General features: G+C 44.7%; 1 protein-coding gene across 1 annotated transcript in view; it reads right to left on the reverse strand.

Annotated features, from left to right (window-relative positions):
• The window catches only part of LOC126520583 (uncharacterized), a 155,959-nt gene that overhangs the window by 13,262 nt on the left and 121,969 nt on the right, over positions 1 to 20,728 (reverse strand). The window contains exons 8-10 of the mRNA XM_055065578.1: positions 18,539 to 18,668; positions 10,253 to 10,309; positions 3,312 to 3,551 (exon numbers count right to left, since the gene is read on the reverse strand). Of these exons, the coding sequence (XP_054921553.1) occupies positions 3,312 to 3,551; positions 10,253 to 10,309; positions 18,539 to 18,668 (427 nt within the window). The remainder of the gene's footprint in view (positions 1 to 3,311; positions 3,552 to 10,252; positions 10,310 to 18,538; positions 18,669 to 20,728) is intronic.

Below are 20,728 nucleotides of genomic sequence, written 5' to 3' on the forward strand. Positions count from 1 at the left end.
CTGGAAAACATACACAAAGATAAGACAGAAATAATACTTGCAGTGACACACTTCAGTCATGCTTGAAAAATATTTCAGTTTGCGTGCATGATTTCAAATGAGTTTATGGAAAACGTGCATATGTGGGTTAAACTGGTTCACTGCTGGTGGCATATAAGGCAACACAAAAATGCCGAAACATCAATATACAGTCGGAATGCTCTATCAGCTGGAACAAATCAGCAAACATAAGCAGCATATTGGCAAAGCCACACGCTATCACTGCAACCACCAAACTTCGCAGCAATACTACATACGGGGCTTTAAGCAAGTTTAGCATGTTTCACATCCGAGCAAAATGAATTTGCTTGAGTTTCTATTTCTCTCAATATAATGAGCACTTCTGTTTCGTGTATATGTCAGCCCAAATGAGCACCTTACACAACATATTTGTAACTCTGCTGCAAGCACAATGAGATAATTTTTCTGTGTACACTGGACTCTACCATAGACTGTGTGAAATAGAGGAGGGAGCCAATCCCCAGATCTGTTGCACACTCCATAGGAGTACTTCCTCACGCACCTTGGATGAAGTACAGCACTGTGCAAGGCTGGCAGAAAGGTAAGCTAGGTTCGCAAGCATGTCAGGCCCCGGCTTAGTTAGGCCACACCATTTACTGCATAGTCATCCAGCTCAATCCCGCAGATTTGTTCCAAGGCATTTCAAAAGATATGTTCGAAGTTTTCAGAATATATTTTAGAAGATATTTCAGAAGACAGGCTATTGCCCATCATGCACATCTTTCAGGGATGTCAATGAGAATAGATTTTAGCATCTGAACACTAATTTATTGTGCAGAAGAGCAGTCCTTCATTTTGTATCATTCAATATTTGGAAGACCAAAGCTTGGAGCTAAAACAAAATGATAAATGAAGTGCATACAAGGGTCAGGGTGTAGGCCATGAAGATGTGGTCATAAGCTTCAATGAATGCACGAAATGGTTCCAACACTCTGTGCCACATGCCCACTATGAGCCTAGCTATGGGGGTAAACAGCATCATGGTAGCTAAGATCATAACTTATACATCCAAGCATGGGGTCTATTGTCGCAAAGCAACATTCTGGCCATGAGAGATGCTGTACAAGACTTGATGTTTATTTCTACCACTGAGATTGAATGAACAAGACAGGCCTTTTTAATTCTGCCCCTGTTGAAGTACGGCCGTGACGGCAGGGAATCAAACCTATGGCCTCTTGCTCAGCAGCAGAACGCTGTAGTCACAAACGAGTCACCAGAGCAAGTGAAACTACCTACAGTGCCTTAAATTGCACTGAAAGAGGAAATTAAATATCACTAAAAGAGCAACAAACAGAAAAGTGGCATTTCTATAACAGCTAAAATATATCATTATCATTGGGTGCAAATGCCCAGGCAGCCAGATAGCTGGCATGCCAAGCACTCAGTCAAACTATTACGGTCTCTGAGGCTTGTGAACAGGCTGCACTATTTGGCAAGCACTGCGTATTTGTGTTATACACATGCTGTATTGCTTATTGAGAGGCATGTTACAGGGATCACTTGGCCTCAGAGGCTGAGGAGTGGGTACTTGAGGACCTTGTCATCCCTCACTGCACACACTTTAAACAGCTGATAGAAGTGCTGCCAGTCTTCCTGATCTCCAGAGCACATCCTCTACACCTTTGATACCATCTTTTAGTGCAAAGCAGAAGTGTTTCCATGTTCATCTAATAAATGTCAAAGTATATGAGTGGCTGAGAGGTCAATGCTCATCCGAAGCCAATGAAACACAACATGACTGACAATCAAGAGGATGACATCAAGAAATGGTAAACATAAAGGAGTGCAGATAGGACATTTTCAAGTTGCAGTTGGAAGTGGGTATTACAGCCTTCTTTAGAGCCGCCTTTACCAGATTTAATGAAACTGCACAGCCTTGTTCAGTTTGTTTGTGCTGATTTCAAGTATGCAATAAGTTTTATAATAGGCCAATTAGATTAAATTAGATTAATTAGATTTGGTAATAAAATAAATTCATATTTTTTCCGGAGACACTGGAGCAATGACTACTCACCAATATATTGCTTTAGGCACATTGCTGATACTAGGAATACTTTTTGGTATTACAAGTATTCACAATTACACAGAAACATCAAAGCATTGTGTTAAAAATGTAGCTAACTTATAATTCAATGTACAGACAAGAAAAAAATTAGAACAAACATTTCAAAATCTGCTCCTACCCCTGCATGCATTATGCATTTAGCTAGATGCTGTAGTAAGAGTTATGATCCTAGACACCCTTATGACTGAGAAATCACTCCTAAAAAGTTGCACAGAGCCTGAAATTTGCATGTTGACAAAATTAAGAAACAAAAACAAATAAAGCTAATTTTTTCATTGAATACTACAACAAAATATATTTAAGTATTTACAGTGCCACCATCGGTAAGTAGCCTCCAGAGATACAATCAGTCTGCCTGCGGCCACCTGAATACCAATCTAAGAATCTAAATTTTTCTTTGATTTATGTATTGGTCTTTAAGACCCATGTCCCCTCTTCTAAAGGTTCGTAACTTTTAAACCCTGTAAAAAATACTGGTAGGTGTTGAAACATACTATATAATCTACCATTACTGCTCGTTTATATGAAGCAGTTTCAGCACGCAGGAGCTGGATGCGTCATAACATCATGATAATCACTCTATTCCTATAATCACCGCAGTTGCCACAAAGAAGTGCTGCCAGAAGAAACACACACAGCACTCCTGTTTCTTTCTTTTTTTTTATCAGCATCGCACGCCATACTTGGCCTTATGGCTGCAGGACATCACCAAATAATGCTCTGTGTCACGACGACATGGTATTGATGATGACGCCAGGTCTGGCGTTTCAAGACCAACTTTAGTATTATAATAAATATTCCAGAAGCATTTCTCAACCTTGATGTTTGCTAAGTGTCATCCTTTTACATGGGTGTTGGACTGCTGAGCCCGAGGTCGTGGGATCAAATCCCGGCCACGGCGGCCGCATTTCGATGGGGGCGAAATGCAAAAAACACCTGTGTACTTAAATTTAGTTGCACGTTAAAGAACCCCAGGTGGTCGAAATTTCCAGAGTCCTCCACTACAGCATGCATCGTAATCAGAAAGTGGTTTTGGCACCTAAAACCCCATAATTTAGTTTAATTTTTTAATCATTTTACATGGGAGAAGCTCGAGGCAGAGTTTCTACAGTTTCGAAAATTTGAGTCAGTAACCTTTAAAAAAAAAGTAGCTGAATGGATGTTGATCAATGAGCTTTGGTCCTACCTGTTTCATGGGTGAAGACGCTGTGGCAGACAGTGCAGGGCCACATTCGCAGCGGGGAGCCCAGGGAGGCTGCCTCTGGGTGGGTGCTCACATGCTTGCGCAGTGAGCCTTCATTCACATACGCCTTGCCACACACAGGGCATGCGTGGGTTAGCTGTGGCTGGCCTATACGCCGCTGGTGCTGCTGCTGCTGCTGTTGTTGCTGCTGTTGTTGCTGTTGCTGCTGTTGTTGCTGCTTGCCTTCACCCACAAGGAGAAAAATATTTTGAGGCAACACAGTGGAATCTGAATAAAGGGAAATCACTTAGACAGAACACCAACCTGATGGTTGGTTGGTTTTGTATTCATGCAGTTCTCTCTACAATGACTCTCAGTAAATGGAACTCCTGATAAACAGAACCAATTTCCCTGGTCCCTTGAGGTTTCATTTAAGGCGAGTACACTGCACTGTTACATTCCCTTACAAATGACTAAGCAATGGTTTTCCATTGCAAGCTGACCAAAGGCTTAACTCCGTGGAGAAGGCTAATTAAATGTATAACACAGGGTTATGCAAAAGACATTTGCTTAAGTGATTATTTTTCCGACAAAGTCCATTAAAATGATATTTATGATATCTCTAGTCATTTATTTATTTATTTATTCGTTTATTTATTTACTTACAGGATACTGCCGGCCTTAGTCTTAGGCCTTGGGCAGGATTGGACAGTGCGATATACAGATGAACAAAAAAAAATGAACAGCAAAAATCATTACAAGAATTCAATACATTGCAATAGACATATTCCCTGATCCGCACGAGCTGTACAGAGCATTCCAACGAAAAAGCTTTACAAAATTTCAGTACATATTAGAATACGGATATTCGCTGAACTGCACGAGCTGTACAGAGCATGTTGATAACGCTATATTGATAACAAGGAGTCGCATTCATACTGGTATGCTGAAAGACACCACGCATGCTCGGTTCGTTGGGCAGAAAAAATCTACAAATAATAATGACAAGCAAGCGAAAAAAAGCACTTGGGTATAATGTAAATCAAAAAGAAAAAAAAGAAAAATTACATTTATACATAGATATAATATCATGTCTGAATGCTATTCAGCATGTTGCAGAATGACTGGATGGTCGGGCATTCCACTGTACTGGCAGAGAGTGCATTCCACTCACCTATCATCCAAGGAAAAAACGTGTTTTCAAATGCATTTGTTCTGCAAGTAAATTCATTTATTTTTTTCGTATGATTAGATAGTGCTGCATGCCTGGTAACTAAAGTAATATATACATACCCTTATCTATCCCCAGCATATCATGATGAAGTAAATACATGTATTTCAGTCGGTCCCTATATCGCCTTAATTTTAATGTTTCCAGGTTGGTTTTGTTAACACGAACAGTCAGAGACACATGCCAGATATAACAGTTAAATACGAATCTAACAGATTTTCTTTAAATGTTTCCAATTGTGTAATGTTCTTCAGGGTGTACGGGCCCCATACTACCGAGGCGTACTCAAGAACTGGCCTAATATATGTTTTGTATGCTAAAAGAAAGATTTCTTGTATGAACTGTCGTAGCGACCTCCTCAAGTAACCAAGTTGGTGCGTTGCCTTTTTTGTAATATAAGATATGTGTTCGTTCCATCTAAGGTCGAATGAAATTACGAGGTTTAAATATTTGTAGCTACTAACCGTAGATAGATTATTACCACTGAAACTGTAAGAAAATTTTAAGGGGTGGCATTTTCGTGTTACTGACATAGCAACCGTTTTCTTTGCATTAATATTCATTTTTCATGTGGCGCACCACGCTTCTACTTTGGCTAGTGAAGAATTCAAACGGACCTGATCATTTACGCTATTAACTTCTTGATATAGTATACAGTCATCTGCAAATAATCGTATTTTCACATTTACTTCTTTTATTAAGTCATTGACAAAGATAAGAAAGAAAAGATGCCCAAGGACGGTCCCCTGTGGAATGCCCGACCAAACCGGTGCTGATCCAGAACGCGTGCCATCAATAAACACACTTTGCCGCCTTAACGACAGATATGCAGAAATCCATAAAATCAAAGAATCATTTTTAAGTATTGCTTGTAGCTTTAACAGCAGTTTAGTGTGAGACACACAGTCAAATGCTTTTTCGAAATCTATGAATATTATATCAGTTTAGCCCTGCCTGTCTAGAACTGCTGCGAGTTCGTGGATAGTTTCAAGTAGCTGTGTTGTAGACAGTCCCTTCCGAAACCCATGCTGCCTTGAATCAATTATATTGTTGTCATTCAGGAAGACCGAAATATGCTTAAGTATAATACGGTCAAGAGTTCTTGCACATGTCGGTAACAATGAAATCAGTATGTACCAAGTGATAAGCGACCTGTTTTCTGATTTGGGTATTGGGGTAACCTTTGCGTACTTCCAGTCATCCGGAACTTCTGCACATGATAAAGACTTTTTAAATAGGATGCACAGATGTTTTGAGCACCACTCGGCATACCTCACGAGAAAAGCAGTAGGTATGCCGTCCATTCCAGGCGATTTCTTTGTATTCAAATTTAACAAGAGAGATAAGATGCCTTCTTCGGTCACTGAGATATCTGCAATTGGCAGGCAATCAACTGGAAGGTAATAGCTTGGTTTGTGGCTGTCGCCATCCATAAATACTGAACAGAAAAACTGATTGAAAGATTTTGCTATCAAACTTTTGTTAGTTGCTGTTTCTCCGTCGATGCAGAAACTGGACAAGGGCTGCTTTTTCGAAGAAAATGACGCCAGAACTTTGCCAGGGAAGACAGCAGAAAATTCTTCAAAGACATACTTTGATAGTATTCCTTCGCTTATATAATGCTTGCCTTTAGTCGCAGACGTATGTTGGAAAGCTTACTGGCATTGCCCTCTGTGGTATACTGACGGTGCTGTTTTCTTATTCGTTTAGCCTTCCATTCCAGCCGCACTATCTCCCTGACGGCCCTGACGCATTTTAAGACTAGGTTCCTAAAGAATCACCACAACTCGTTCACGCAGCACGTGCCTGATTCAGAAAGAAGTATGAAATCAGACAGCGACCTATCCATGGCATCCAATATGTCAATGTCCTTAGCGCGGCAAAAGTTTGGAACGAGGCATCTTTTTTTCTTGGTTTCAGTGGGACGGCCAAGTTGAACTGTTAAAGACATCATTTTGTGATCAGATATTCCGTCAAAAATGTATACTTCAGGATCACAACTGAGCACTGCATTGCTTACAAGGAATAGATCTAAAATTGAAGCTGTATCATTCTGAATGCACGTGGTCTCTTTTACTAACTGACCTAAATCATGGAATACTACAAGGCAGGCACGTACCCAGGCGGGAGGGAGGGGGGGGGGTGAAATTACGCAGCATACCCCACCTTCGCTCTGCCCACGCCACCACTCCTCACACGCATTCCTAAAGCACCGCCAAATCAATGTTGAGACTTTGCAGCCATTTGGCGGTCAATTTTGCTGCCTTTTTCACTCCTTTTGGATGGTGGTAGTTATCGGCATCTCCTGCGGTGTGAAGGCCAGTTTTCTCATAGATTCAGTGCCCGCATGATTAACTCGAGATGCATTCATTTGTCACCATCTATTCAACGATCATGCGCATTGCTGTTCCTGCATTAGTTCAACCTTCTTTGTTTAGATTGATCCAGGGACCAGGAAAGGGATTCTGTTCATAGTCAGCTGGTCTGTATGCACGAGAAACGAGTTGCGGCCGGACAAAACACCAGTTGCATTTAACTTGTCCTTTTGCTTCATTATTTTCTCGAGTGACGGCCGAGGAGTTTTACGTGCCGAAACCATGAGGCATGCTGTAGTGGGGACTCCGGAAATTCAAAGCCCCTGAGGTTCTTTAACGTGAACCTAAATCTAAGTACATGGTTGCTTTTGCATTTTGCCCCAATCGAAAATGCGCCTGCCGTGGCCTGGATCGGGATTCGATCCCGTGACCTCGTGCTTCACAGCCCAACATCATAGCTGCTAAGCAACCATGGCATGTAGACTTTAAAAGAGTGAACTGCTCAGACTCCATACACTTTGTTCATGTCTGTTGCACACCTCGTTGCTTCCGTCGATGAAAATACTCTTCAAGAACAGCAGACGCTCCGGAGGTATCAAGTACGACGCCACTTTGAAAAGCTCGCATGACAACGATTTTGTTTCCTTCTGTGATTGGCTGGCGGAGTAACACAACCCTGCATGGGCCGTGTGCCTTGGTTGTGAACTGCTGTTTTTTTTTAAGTTGTATGTTACCATAGAAATCTTTACTTTATACTTTCGCTTTTTTAATTGTTCTTGGCAGTGTTCTTCCTGCGCTTCTTTCCTGCGCGAGTGCATTTGATGTGGTTCCTTGTTTGCCTAGTAAAGGAGAGGTGTATCTCACAGGCGTACCTGTGAGATACACCTCATTTCATTTCTCTTTTGCGGGTTTACGCATCTCTATGGCAAATAGTGGGTGTTATTAACATTAGTACTAGTAAATGTAAGCCCCCTCATTTGCATAGAAAAGTTACCTTGGGTTGGGCCCCTCCCAAAAAGAAATCCTGGGTACACCTGCTACGAGGTCAACAAAACGTTCAGCAGCACTAGAAAGGGGCTCAAGAAAATCGGTACTCCATGCCGATTGTCGATTGCCGAATGTCTATTAAACACAACCAAGCAGTGCAAACACTTCTAGAATAAACAATGAGAGATGCCATATCAGAGCTTTTGCAAGCTGTTACGCACAATGCCTTTAGGTCATATATATATCACCCCCATGAAATTGCAAAGGTCTACTGAAAGAAAAGTCCTAAAACACAGCAACACCTAAGTCAGTTATGATGGCACAATACTTGCACTCTTCAGAATATGGCAAAGCTATACAAAGCATTTCAGTCGCATAGTCTATGATGCAGCTTACACTAGTCTTATTAGAAGAGATTAAGTCCACGAGCCCAACATAAAAGATGGCAGGTGCCAGTGGCAAGACTCGTGTATATGGAAGGAACATATCACATGAGGAGCACGGGAACTGCACATAGTGTCTTAAACAAAAGAGCAGTGGTTCCTTAAGAGATTTGTGGCATGCATTCTTTTTTACTGTACATTTACATGGACAGACCTAAGTGATACCTACTTAAGTATTTGTAATTTCTTGCACATTTTGTGCAGGAAACATACTTATCAACTGAAGAAAGTGTGCAATTCATCAATCTGGCACAAACCATTAAAATAGCAAACTCTTATTTTAAATTATGGGGCTTGTCCTTATCCTTATGATTTTCTGCTTGCTATCTTGATGGATTCATAACGAACAAGTGTGTTGTGCAGCCAAACACTGAGCAGTCAAACAGCTGTATTAGTTTGTGAAAATACAAAGGAACATTTCCACTGAATGGTAATCACCACCCTTCAGCATACCAGCAATGCGCTCCTTTCCTAGTGTTCCATGTTTTGCATTCAGTGCTTTAAGTTGTTGCACATAATACAGGCCACAGAAACTTTCCACACATGCCTAAAGAAGTCCTTCATAATGCTATCACTGTAAGGCAACTGTTAAAAGAAACATGTCCAGATATAAAGTAGGAGACACATGGTATAGTTCCCAAATGCTTGCAAATGGTTCCAAGATATTTCAACATGGTCCAACAGGGTTGCCTCAATCCTTCGGACAGTCCAATAGACACCAACAGAGTAACCATATATTCAATACACTTTGCATCATATGTTGTCCAATATATTTGTTGCCTAACTGGTTAAAATGTTAAACTTCTTTGGATTAGCTTCCTGCTGAAATTGTAACAATTCTTTGCAATGTAGCCACTCATAAACTCAGCAGATCATGTATTAAAATAGAGTTGTATGTTATAGGGATTGCACATAATTTTTAAGAATCCCTCCTTTTGTGGTGCAATGAAAACCTTTTGAAAGATTTCTTTCAATTGCACTGAGCAACTGAAATCGAAATGCTGTGCAACTACTCCAAGGCTACATCTCACTGGTTATACTCCGTTTAATAAATAGCAGGCTACGCTATGAAGGCATGGCCTGCTATTAGACTTCTCTCACTCTTGTAGACTTTTCTCACTGCTCACATTCGTGGCCAAAAAATAGTGCATCACATATGAAATACATAAGTACACGTCATGTAATTCGATGTAAAATTAAGCCTTATACATTTATGTCACAGAATATTATGAATTTATTGCATCAAAGGGCATCAGAGATCTGAATTTATCTCCCAACAAACTAGTGGAGAGGCATGTTTCTGCGACCTGCAGCCACAGTGCATCACTTTCATTTGTGACCAAAACATAGTATGTAACATACTAGAAGCACGAAGGTGCCCAAATAATGCATCATTTGTCATAAACTTGTGTCCACAACTTGTTGTTGTAATATATGAAGCTACTACTCTGTAGAAAGTGCTGCAAATCAAAAACAAACGCAATACAAAACGCACGGAGTCAGACTTCTACGACTTCATTTCTTGCATAGTTTCTGCACTGTTGCCTGCTAGGTATGAAATGAAGCATGGCGATGTCGAGATCAAATTTAAGTTTCCCATGCCTCCCATGTTAAAAAATTTCTCATGCTTTAGGGTACATTGCAAGGTTGCACATACCAACAGTGTGAAGTTCAGCTGAAACGCAAATTTAAAGTATATGGTAACCTATCGGCATTGTTGTGACACTAATCGCACGCCAGGGAACAACACATTGCAGACTTCAATGTGAAATATGCTACCACTGCATGTAGGGGACCACTAAAATTAGTTTTGGATGCTCAAAATATACTACAAGAGCAACTACATACTTCTGCAAGAAATACATTTAATTGGAAATGCTACATAGATGTGTGTAATAGCCCTCCCTGCAGCCAGTGTACTTAGAGTAAACAAAATATGCAAGCCATGTGTCTCAAGAAAATGCTGACCTTGGTCTTCTGAAGACTGAGTGCCGCCTGAAGTGTCTCCACCAGTCCATGTTGTACCTGGACCAAAAGAAGACCAAAAGAAAAGCTCATTTCTCATAAGAAACACTGCAACACAAACCACAGGAAGATGTTAGTGAATCACTGGATCTGTTACTCAAAAGTAAAGAGACTGATCATTGGAACGCAGTGCACTACTTGCCACCTCCTGCCAATGTCGCAAATATGAAGCAAAATTTTCTATGCTAGGATGATGCAGCTGCTACTCCACATTATGCATGCAAAAGAAGACTTGGTAGCAGCTAAGTGAAGAAAATTTCATGGGTTTTCCAGGACTTCAAAGGCCCCAACAAAGTGTTTTCAAGGACTAATGCAATATTAAGTTTGTTTGAAATCTTGAAAACACTCCATTAACAGTGCACACATTTTTTGTTGGAGGATAAAAAATAGAAAGGAAAAAAGAAAGGGTAGACAACAAATAAATTCAGTGATGATATAGCAGCAAATGAGAGAGAAGTGCATCAGGCGTAGTGCCACACCTTTCTGAGATTCTAGATTCATTATTTAAATAGCGTTCAACGAATTGTGAAGTGTTGTTCTGGAGCCTCACTCGACATCCGTCCTGCCTCTTCGAGGAGCAAAGTGCAACTGATGGTGGTCCACAACAGACCACCATCAGTTGCACCACATATATATATATATGCACACCTCCTACCAAGTGACCAGCTTCCCACGTACACTTCACACATACAGTTTGTTCTGCTTTGACACTCCTAAGGCTAATGCATTAAAAGACTTTGAGAACAAGCTGCCTAAACCACCACAAATATAGTGATGCTAAACAGACTGGATTGCCTTGAGTTTTGACTTCTGTCCTTCTGTCAACCTTGTGGCCAGATGTCCAAAGAAAATCTACTCAGCTTAGCCAAAAATAAAATGTAAAGATTCTTATGCACTTGGTGAAAATTGAGGGTTTCAAGGCCTTTCATATGGCATTATTGTATTCAAGGGTTTCAAGGAATGCTGCACAAACCCGGCATAATGTCACAAAGTGTGGGGCCGTGCCTAGTTCTGGGTGACAGCCAACATCAGCTGCCTTCTCCCACACTTTCTACTTAAATGCACGAACAGTAAATTAAGTGCATGTCTGTAGCACACCAGGCAATTAATAATGCTTAGTCATACTCACAACATTTATTAATTGGCACAATATAACAATCTTTTCAAACTGCTGTAATAGTGGTGCGAATTAAGAGAGCTGTACAGCAGGGCAACCGAATATCCCATTTTGGCACACAAAGCACTGTTTTAGAAACACACTATAAGATCTGCCCTTTTCTAAAAGCAACAGCCACATCGGAAAAGTAAAATATTTTAAAAAGTGACCCTCGGGTAAAATGATAAAAACCGTACACCACAAGGAGTTGTTAAGAACGGCCAGCTGCAGTACAAGTTTGCCACCCAGTTGCGACTGTGGAAGCAACATCTCCGGAGCATCGCCGCCAACCTCTAGCCACAGCGTGACTAAATCGACTTTGTGTCGGGGAACAAGACGCGCATCCCCCACTCTCCATCACTTCAGCTAGGATGCGTTCGATGAAGCCGGCTTTGTGCTGAAACCGCCGCCAACCTCTAGCCTCATCACCGTTGTGACGGAATGAGTTCAGCGGGCCAACTATTGTTCCCCAAACTCCCCAACGCGGACCTGATCTGCTACGAATGCGCGAGTTGCCGCGGGAACGCCGTTTTGCGCTGCTTCCCACGCACCGACCAAGACGCAAGACAACGCACTACCCGGAACGGCTCCGAGTTCTACGGGACCCCTCTGACGTCGGCTCCGGACCTTTGCACGGGTGTGCATTTGTGCGTGCAGAGCGTCCTGCGGGGAGGCGGCTAGTTTGCGATGACGAAACGAACGTTCGCATCACCTTGTATCGGGAGAGGACCCAGTGTTTAAAAACCGCTGTTGTGCGGCTGCTCAGGACACTCTCTCTCAAGCAGTCATTTTAGACTGATGTACTTTCTCAAACAGTCATGTTAGACTGATATAAATACTGTAAATAAACCCATATTCCTCGTTCTCGATGAGAAGCAGTGCTTCCCTTCATCAACGTCCTCAGCATGGATAAGTTGGACGACGGCATGGGCCAGCTACCTTCTAATTCATGCCCAACTCCAATCTTGACAACGGATCACGAGCGATTGGATTGAGCCCCCAATCCTGACAGAGGGCATAACACATGAGCATTAAGTTTGTTAAGTGTTTTAGCAGCAACACAAAATATTTTCTTGCTCTAATGTAAGCAGTGTAAGAAAAGCACTCTCGTATATTTCTTGTGGCAAAACACCGAACCTCAATATAACGTACCCGGATATAGCGAAGTATTCTCTATATCGAACATACAAAACTTACTCACTGGCACTCATGTAAAATACCTTATTTACTTGTGTGAAGCCCACACTTTCTTCCCTGAATTTTTTAACAGCTGTGGCCCTCACACGGCTTATGGCCTCTTATGGCTACTCACGAAAGCCTAGAACTGCGGTCAGACTGCTATGTAAAAGAATTTAACCACTGGTGGCCGACTATGAAAAATTTAGTCGCCGTTACAGTCGCCGACCTTCTTTTTATTTTTGTTTCCCGACACTGTGGGGGCACTCTACTTTCTTGCGCCCCCGTGATGTTGTTTTCCCCGCATGGCTCTCGCCTCTCCAGGAATCCGGCTGCCTCGCGTAACTGTGCGCCGCCAACGGTCCAATAGTAAGAGATGGCGTGAGTGTTCAGCTACTAACGCCAGCCAACAGCGGGATCAGGTTCAGGCAGGATCACTAGGGCGCAAAAGGCCTCTTCCTCTTTGGTCTGGGGGTCGGTGCCGCGTGCTCACAGACACGCTTCGTGGGTCTTCGAGGTTTCAGTACGGGAAACCAAGGTGGACGAACACGATCGTTCGAACGCGCCACCGCTCATGTGATTGTACAAGCGAACGATCTGGCGCTGGTGTCCGGCATGGAGCGAACATATTCGCACGATATCCTGTCGTGGTGAGTAGGACTTCCTCGATTCGTCAGCGTCCATCGGCATGTTCAATTTGTTGTAATTCAGCTAGCTAGCTGGCATTGCGGTATAAATGGGGCAATAAACGTATTTTTGATTGTTTGCTCTACAGTGTTGTCGTTTCTTCGTCCCAAGAGCGCATCTGAAGCCCCACTGTAGCCTCCTCAGTACACTCTGCGCCTGTCAAACGGCGCTCAAGCGGTCGTCGCTTTTCCCTCTCTCTATTGGTCGTTTCCACCGAGAGATGGAGCCACCGACGTAGACTAGCTCATGCCGCGTGCGCCCGCATCTCGGTTGCCTCTACTGGGAACGCAGTGCAGTAGTTGTCGTCCGCATTGCTTTTGTCGTTTATAACGCGATAGCATTAAGGAGCCCGAGTCGTAGAAAACCCGGTGTCGGCGTCCAGCGTCGAATGTCGTTTCGGCAAAAAGATTTTCGAACCACACATACCCAGGCCGTTCATGTGACGCAAGCAATTCAGTGAACTAATTGAGTTTCTCAAGCTAAAATACGTGGGAAAATCGTAAAATGCGACTTACACACAACCTACAGACATGTTGTCGGATTGTAATTTTAATATACGAGAAAACATAATTCTGTTATGTGAAAACTCAAACAAACCCCTTTTCCAGCGTTTCTACAATTCATAGACCGGAGACAGCGTCCGCCATTTGCGCACGCCGGCGCGTAAATATCTCGGAGTCCACGGAGCGGCGCGCCTGCTTCTTTGAAACACTTTCAGATGGCGCTCGCCTCCGCTGCATCGCGGCCAATGCAAGAGGCCGCGTTTGGATCATAAAGCCCGCCTTCGTGCATAGCGTTCGCCGCGAGCGTTTCCCAGTAAACATTAGAGACTTTTAGCGCGTCCGGTATTCCGGCAAGTGCGGGCGGTTTGCCGGTTCAGCGGGGGCGTAAACGTGAGCTGCCAGATTGGTGGCGCCAGCTGGTGGTGCAAAGCTCAACCACACTAATTACTATATTACTAATTACTATATTCTGCTTAGCTGCTGGTGTAAATATTCGACAGTGGCGTAATCGTGTTCACAATTACGCCGCTGCCAAAAATTTGCACCACTAGCGAAGCAGGATATAGTGGGTTACTGCAGTTTTAGCTCTGTGTTTGTCTGGTTGAACTCTACGCTACCAGGCGGCTGCAGCGATCTAGCTACGCCCCCGCAAATCCGGTAATCCGCCCAAACCGCTCCTGTTTACCGGAATAGCGGACAGGCTAAAAGTCTCTATTACGGTTACATACGCTACAGTTGCCAGGAAGCGTGAGAAGCAGTCAGGGATCTTTGAATGCTATCGCGTTCCAGTCTTAAAGGGCCCCTCACCAGGCCACATAGCAAATTTTGGTTATACGCTGGAAGTTGTTACGTGTTGTAAGGATTGGGGTCGGGCATGAAATAAGTGGTAGCTGGCCCATGCCGTCGTCCGACTCATTCACGCTGAGGACGTTGAAGGGAGGGACTTGTTCTCATCGAGAACGTGGAATATGGGATTCATTTACAATATCTACATGAAGGGTGGAGAATGCTACATTTCATAAGTCTAGCATGACTGAAAGAGAATGCACACCGAACAGCCGACAACGGCTGTTAAAAAACACTCTGTCCTCCCTAATCCCTAGGTGAGGGAAAACTGCCGTTCAACCTTCGATGAGTGGGAGCGTCCAAAGTCAGCGTAGTCGACCCGCCTTTGAGGGGGAGGGTTCACACACTCACTTCCGCACTCTGGTTTCACTGAACACACCGAGGTGAGAGGGTTCTCGTAGACAGGGGTCTTGACCCAAGCAGGCGCCTCTTGATCCTAGAGCTGACCCCGCAGTCAGTAGCCGCCACGTCTGTCCATTGACTGTGACGACTTCTGGGACCGTGAGAAAGCACCGCAAAACATCCTTTTCCAGGAGTTCTCTTGCCCCAAGCAAACCGTGAAGGCGACAGCGAATCGACTAACAAAATTGGAGGACGCTTAAGCTTCGCCTTCAAGAGTGGAACGTGACAGCGTTCCCGTCAACCCGCCAAGGGGTGTAAGACGCGCTACGGCGCAGCGACTACGCGCCCCGCATCGGACGCGGTGAGCGTCGAGCAACGCAGCGTTCGGCGCGACAACGAAATGTGCGCCTGAGCAAGCGACGCACGCCTGAGCCTTAGAAACAGCTCGTTTCTAAGGCAACACCGCGTTCACTAGAGGCGCTTTTGTACCGCTTTGAAGCATCGAACTCGTGGCTCAGTGGTAACGTCTCCGTCTCACACTCCGGAGACCCTGGTTCGATTCCCACCCAGCCCATCTTGCAAGTTGTTTTTTATTCATGAAGTGCCTGCTGGGATTTATCGCTCACGGCCGACGCCGACACCGACGCCGACGACACCGGCTTTTCTGCGACACGAGCTCCTTAACGCTGTCGCGTTCCGCCGAACGTGGCTAGACATGCCGGCGCCGTTGGGCTGTTGAGGAGGCTCATTGCTGTCTTTACAAAGCGAGTCGTCGCAGCGGGCTGGGAAGAGTTCCGAGGTCGCTTCTCCGAAGATCGCCAGCCCCCGCAGGCCGATCATAACAGTGTCCTCTAGGGAGCGTTCTGTCGCAAAATTTTTCAAATTGGCTCATTAATAGCCGACAGAAATATTTCAGTGCCGCGAACCCATGATTTCAGCAGGCGAGCTCCAAGCGACAAACTCTCTCCACTCACCCCATCTAGCCTCCGCGAGAAAAATTCCTTCCTTGCGTTCTCCCATACCGTACCTCGAGGATCGTGTGACACACGTCACGGGCCCCGCCTTCATTTTGTTTTTTTGCTTTCTTTTTTTCGGCGTAGCCCAGTTCCGTTGACGGCGTTGCGCGCGAGCTGTTGTGATTGTCTCGCTTCGCGCAGCGCACGGTTTTGCTCGCTGTGCACAAGGCCACATGACTAATGGTATGATTCAGTGCTACACGAATATTGAGGCAGAACAAGCGGATCGCAGAGCATGATCACGCGCTGGAACACGGTAGAAAATGGCGTAGTTTCGGTACCTGCGCACGTGACTGTACGACAGTGGGAGCAAGCAGACGAAACGGAAGTACATCTCTCTTGCTACGGAGCGAAGCAAAACAAAAAAAAACGGCAGAAACTGTGCACAGCAAAACAGAAACTGCTGCGTGCCCGCTCGCAGCCAATCGCACGCCTCTCTCTCGCTTTTCTTCTTTTTTTTTCAGCATTCGCATGGGGTTGCGCCGGAGGAGTTTTCGGCGTACAGGCGACGGACGGACGGACGGACGGACGGACGGCCGAATCGGCTAGCCATATACAGCTTCGCTGTAAAACATCGTGATTAAGCAAGTACCTTATCAGCCGCGCCTCGGCCGAAGTAACACGTCGCGTTTGGTGTTAGTTGGAAGCAAGCTGTGATAGCTGTTGTCTTAGCGTAGATAAGCTGCACGGATATTTTTTTTTTTTTTTTTGGCCAGTAAACCTATTTCCACAAAAGCGAATTGACAACGTCAGTGCAAATGTTTAAAGGTGCGCTTTGTTTCGTCCCAGTCGCCATGTCTTTCTCTAATGAGCAGAAGGTAAAAATAATGTTTGTCTTGGAAGCTGCAAATGACAAGAGGAAGGCCGCAAATATATATCAGTCATGAAAGTGTGGTGGTAGACCAAACGCATAGACTATTATCAGAAATTGTGAAAACCTGAGATAAACCAACAGCGTCAAGAAACAGCGGCGGAGGATTTCATCTTCGAGTCCTAGCCTACGCACGGATGTTCCATCATTTATGGCCTCAAACCCTCATGCTAGCGTGCGGGACGTAGCCGCCCAGGTACCAATTTCCAAGTTATCAGTTTAGAGGATTTAAATGAAGGCCTGTAGAATAGTCTAGATTTCTCGAATCGGTCGCTTCTCGGTACGCTCATTTCGCTTTTTTGTTCCATGAACCTGTTTTTGCAGCACGTATACACTGTCATGAAAACTAAAACTGTCACTTTAATTTGGCTTTGGTCCGAAGCAAGTTTTTGGCGCGAAATGTAGCTGCGCGAGCACTCTGTCGATGCGGTGAGACCAAAGCCGGGACATTGAAACATGCTATGCCTATTACATTGCTTTTTGCGTTTCGGGCTTGGTCAGAGCGGCACTTCGGCCACGTTGTCAAGGGGCTTTTGTTATCAATGTGGTCAGGCGGCCTTGAAAGTCGCATAATAAGTGTGACGTAGAGAGGAAGGAATAAATAAAAAATAAATTATGGGGTTTTATGTGCCAAAGCCACTTTCTGATTATGAGGCACGCCGTAGTGGACTCCGGAAATCTTGACCACCTGGGGTTCATTAATGTGCACCTAAATCCAAGTACACCGGTGTTTTCGCCCCCACCGAAATGCGGCCGCCGTGGCCGGGATTCGATCCCGCGACCTCATGTTCAGCAGTCCAGCACCATAGCCACTGAGCAACCACGGCGGGTGAAGGAATAACTGCAAAGCCGCGAAACCTGCTGTTGGTGCTCCTTCCGTACCGTAATCAAGGTGATGCGCTGTCTCTTCGGCTCTGCGACAGGCAATGTATAGTTGCTTTTAATCAGCTTATTTGAGGGCGCTGCTTTATGATGCGGGTGGGAGCGCAGACACGTGGTATTCTCGGGCTTCCTCAGAACAAACAGTTCAAGGCGCAGGCAAAAATGACTGCCTCGTACTCACAGTTTTGTCCTAAATAAATGGATTTGTTGCTTGTTTTCTGCACTAAAGATAGTCAATTTGCATATAACGAATCCATCACGAAAGTTTAAGTTTGTTGTAAACGAGTTCGGGCATATCGTATAGATATCAAACTGTCTTTAGCTCGAAAGATTATTCGTTATAACCAGGCATGACGTATCCCACTTTGCGCTAATTTTCACGTCAGAAACATGGAGTGGCTCAAAGGGCACAATAGAAAACTATTCTGTTGAGATGATGAAAATAGTATTGATTTTCAAAGGTGCCTCCAACGGCCGCACAGCAGGCTTGAAGTTGGCTTGCTCTGCTCCTTTTATTTTAATAACAGTGAACGTAATTAATCATGCAAACTGTGAAAATACAACGAGAACACAGAGCTGCTACGATGCGAAGTATCATTTGAAATAACATCGTTTCACTGCGTAAATGTCACATCCAGAGCATAGTTTGGTGTCACGCGATAAGCTAGAAAGGGTAAACGCAAGATCAAAAACATGCTTCAGGAATGACAGCCAAAGGCGTAACTGGTCGCAGTAATTTTTTGTTCATACCTGGTGCTGTAACTGGTGGATCCTTGTGTGAGATACGCATGTGCTCCATTAGGGCTTCAGCGTTGACGCAGATCTTGTGGCAGATCGGGCAAGACTGCGACGCTGCTCCTCCAATCAGTGCTGCGTGTTGCTGCACACAATAATTACAGGGTGCACAAATCACTGCTTTGTACAGAGCAAAGGTTCCATGTAAATTACTCATTCGTTGTGCTAGGCATTACAGCAGACGGGACTAAAATCTGATTTTCTTTATATCTTTTTTTTTACGCCTGATTTGTTTTGGGGGCCGGCTCGACTATTCGGACATCCCCGTAGGACTGCCACCTACTCCGCAAGAACAATTTATTGCGGCAACTAAAATTTCGGACGCCTTACGGTGTCTCGCTTGACTTTTGAGGGTGATGCCTATTTCACAAGGTGTGGTGTTGCTTGCGTTTCTTCGGCTTACCCCTAAACCGCAGTCCACGAATATACCGATCTGGCGGCGCTGCTTAGGCTTAGCAGGAACTTACTAGCCAGTCGGTTGGCGCAACGTATACATATATACAAACATCGGGGGTTGGCGGGCGGCAATCCGTCGCGCAAAATTCACCCTTGGTATGTTGATATGCTGCGTATGGCACACCACAAAAATGTTTGCACTCTTAAGAAGATATGCAGATTACTAATGCATTTCTAGGTAAATCTAAGAGTACATAGACATATACGTCAAATATATACATACATGCAAGAGAAAAATTATCAAATATATTCTAAATGCACTGATTCATAAAGTGAAAACTCCCGAACGGAATAAACGTGTTTCTTTTAAAAGCTGCACCAACTCCAGGTGAACCAATCGACTTTCCAAAAAAACGAATCAATGCAACTATTCGACGTTAATATGAACAACAGTGTTAGGGAAAATATACCGCATATGTATTCACAGTGAATCGGGGAAACCGGGAAGTCTTTACCAATGTAATCTCTGTGGTTTCTCTGGCGATCTCCTTCAACGTGTCAGCAAGCGAAATGAAGTAGAAACACATTGACACAAAGATGTGGGGCTCCCGCACCGCAGAACGGCGCGCGCAAAGGTCGGCGCCATGAAAGACGATGAAGTGCGTAAGTTGCACGCTCTTCTTCTGGTCCGTCATTAAAGAGAAACGTCTCTTTTGTAACGCTCAGTCTCCAACCTACGTTACATTTTTCTGGTGGAGGTGCTGGGTAACCCAGATTGCTGAGACGATGCGGTTTCAAATGTGGCAATGTAAGTTACATCAGTGATTTCGCGAAGGAATCCGATTGTCGTTCCTCGCGGTACAGGCCGATATTCGTTGCTAAAGTTTGTTAGCAAAACGATTGAACATTTGCTTAGCACTTGAAGAAGCCCTCTGGCTATAAAAATGTGGGGCTCAAGAAGCAGGGTAATGTTCGCCTCAGCAATTCCTTCGGCGTCGTCCTCCATGTCGCATCGGACAAGGGTAAGCACGCTGCTCTTGGGTGGCAACGTGACGTGATCGTCAGCTACGTGAAGCGTAGCTGACGATCACGTCACGTCATTACTGTTCGCTATGGCTTGCGTAGTAGCGAAGCTCACTCTAGACTCTTGCAGGTCGATGATGGCACCGTTCGCCTGAAGGAAATCCATGCCGAGTATAAGGTCCTTTGAGCATTCAGGAAGAATGACGAAGCCGCCGATGTACGTGAAGCCCCGAATGTTGACTCGCGCCGTGCACCGGCCCATTGGAATTATGAGATGTCCTCCTACAGTACGAATCTGAGTTCCGGTCCATTGCGTCGAAGCTTTATTCAGTATACGCGCGAGATTCTGGCTCATAACAGACGTGTCCGCACCCGTGTCGATTAACGCCGTGACTTTGTGGTCATCTATGGTAACTGGTACGTCGCAGGATACTGACATGGAATTACACTGCTTTCTCTGCGTCTCAATTACGTCATATCGCGGTCGATCTTCAGCGTTCGCAACGTCAGCGACCTCACCTCCGCAGGTCGCTGGACTCAGTTTTGCCGGGAGGCAGGGCTGGGTGAGCGACGCCTCGTTGCTCTCGGCGTGAAGAGGGGGCTGGAAGACCTGTTTCGGGCGGGTGACGGTGACCGGGGTTCACGGAATCGTGGGGCAAACGAGGTCCTGGCATCCGTGAGGTATGCTTAAATCTCCAGGGGGCGTTCACCATTGCGCGGGCACGG

The sequence above is a fragment of the Dermacentor andersoni genome, chromosome 3, assembly GCF_023375885.2.
Source record: "Dermacentor andersoni chromosome 3, qqDerAnde1_hic_scaffold, whole genome shotgun sequence".
In the NCBI taxonomy this organism is placed as follows: domain Eukaryota; kingdom Metazoa; phylum Arthropoda; class Arachnida; order Ixodida; family Ixodidae; genus Dermacentor; species Dermacentor andersoni.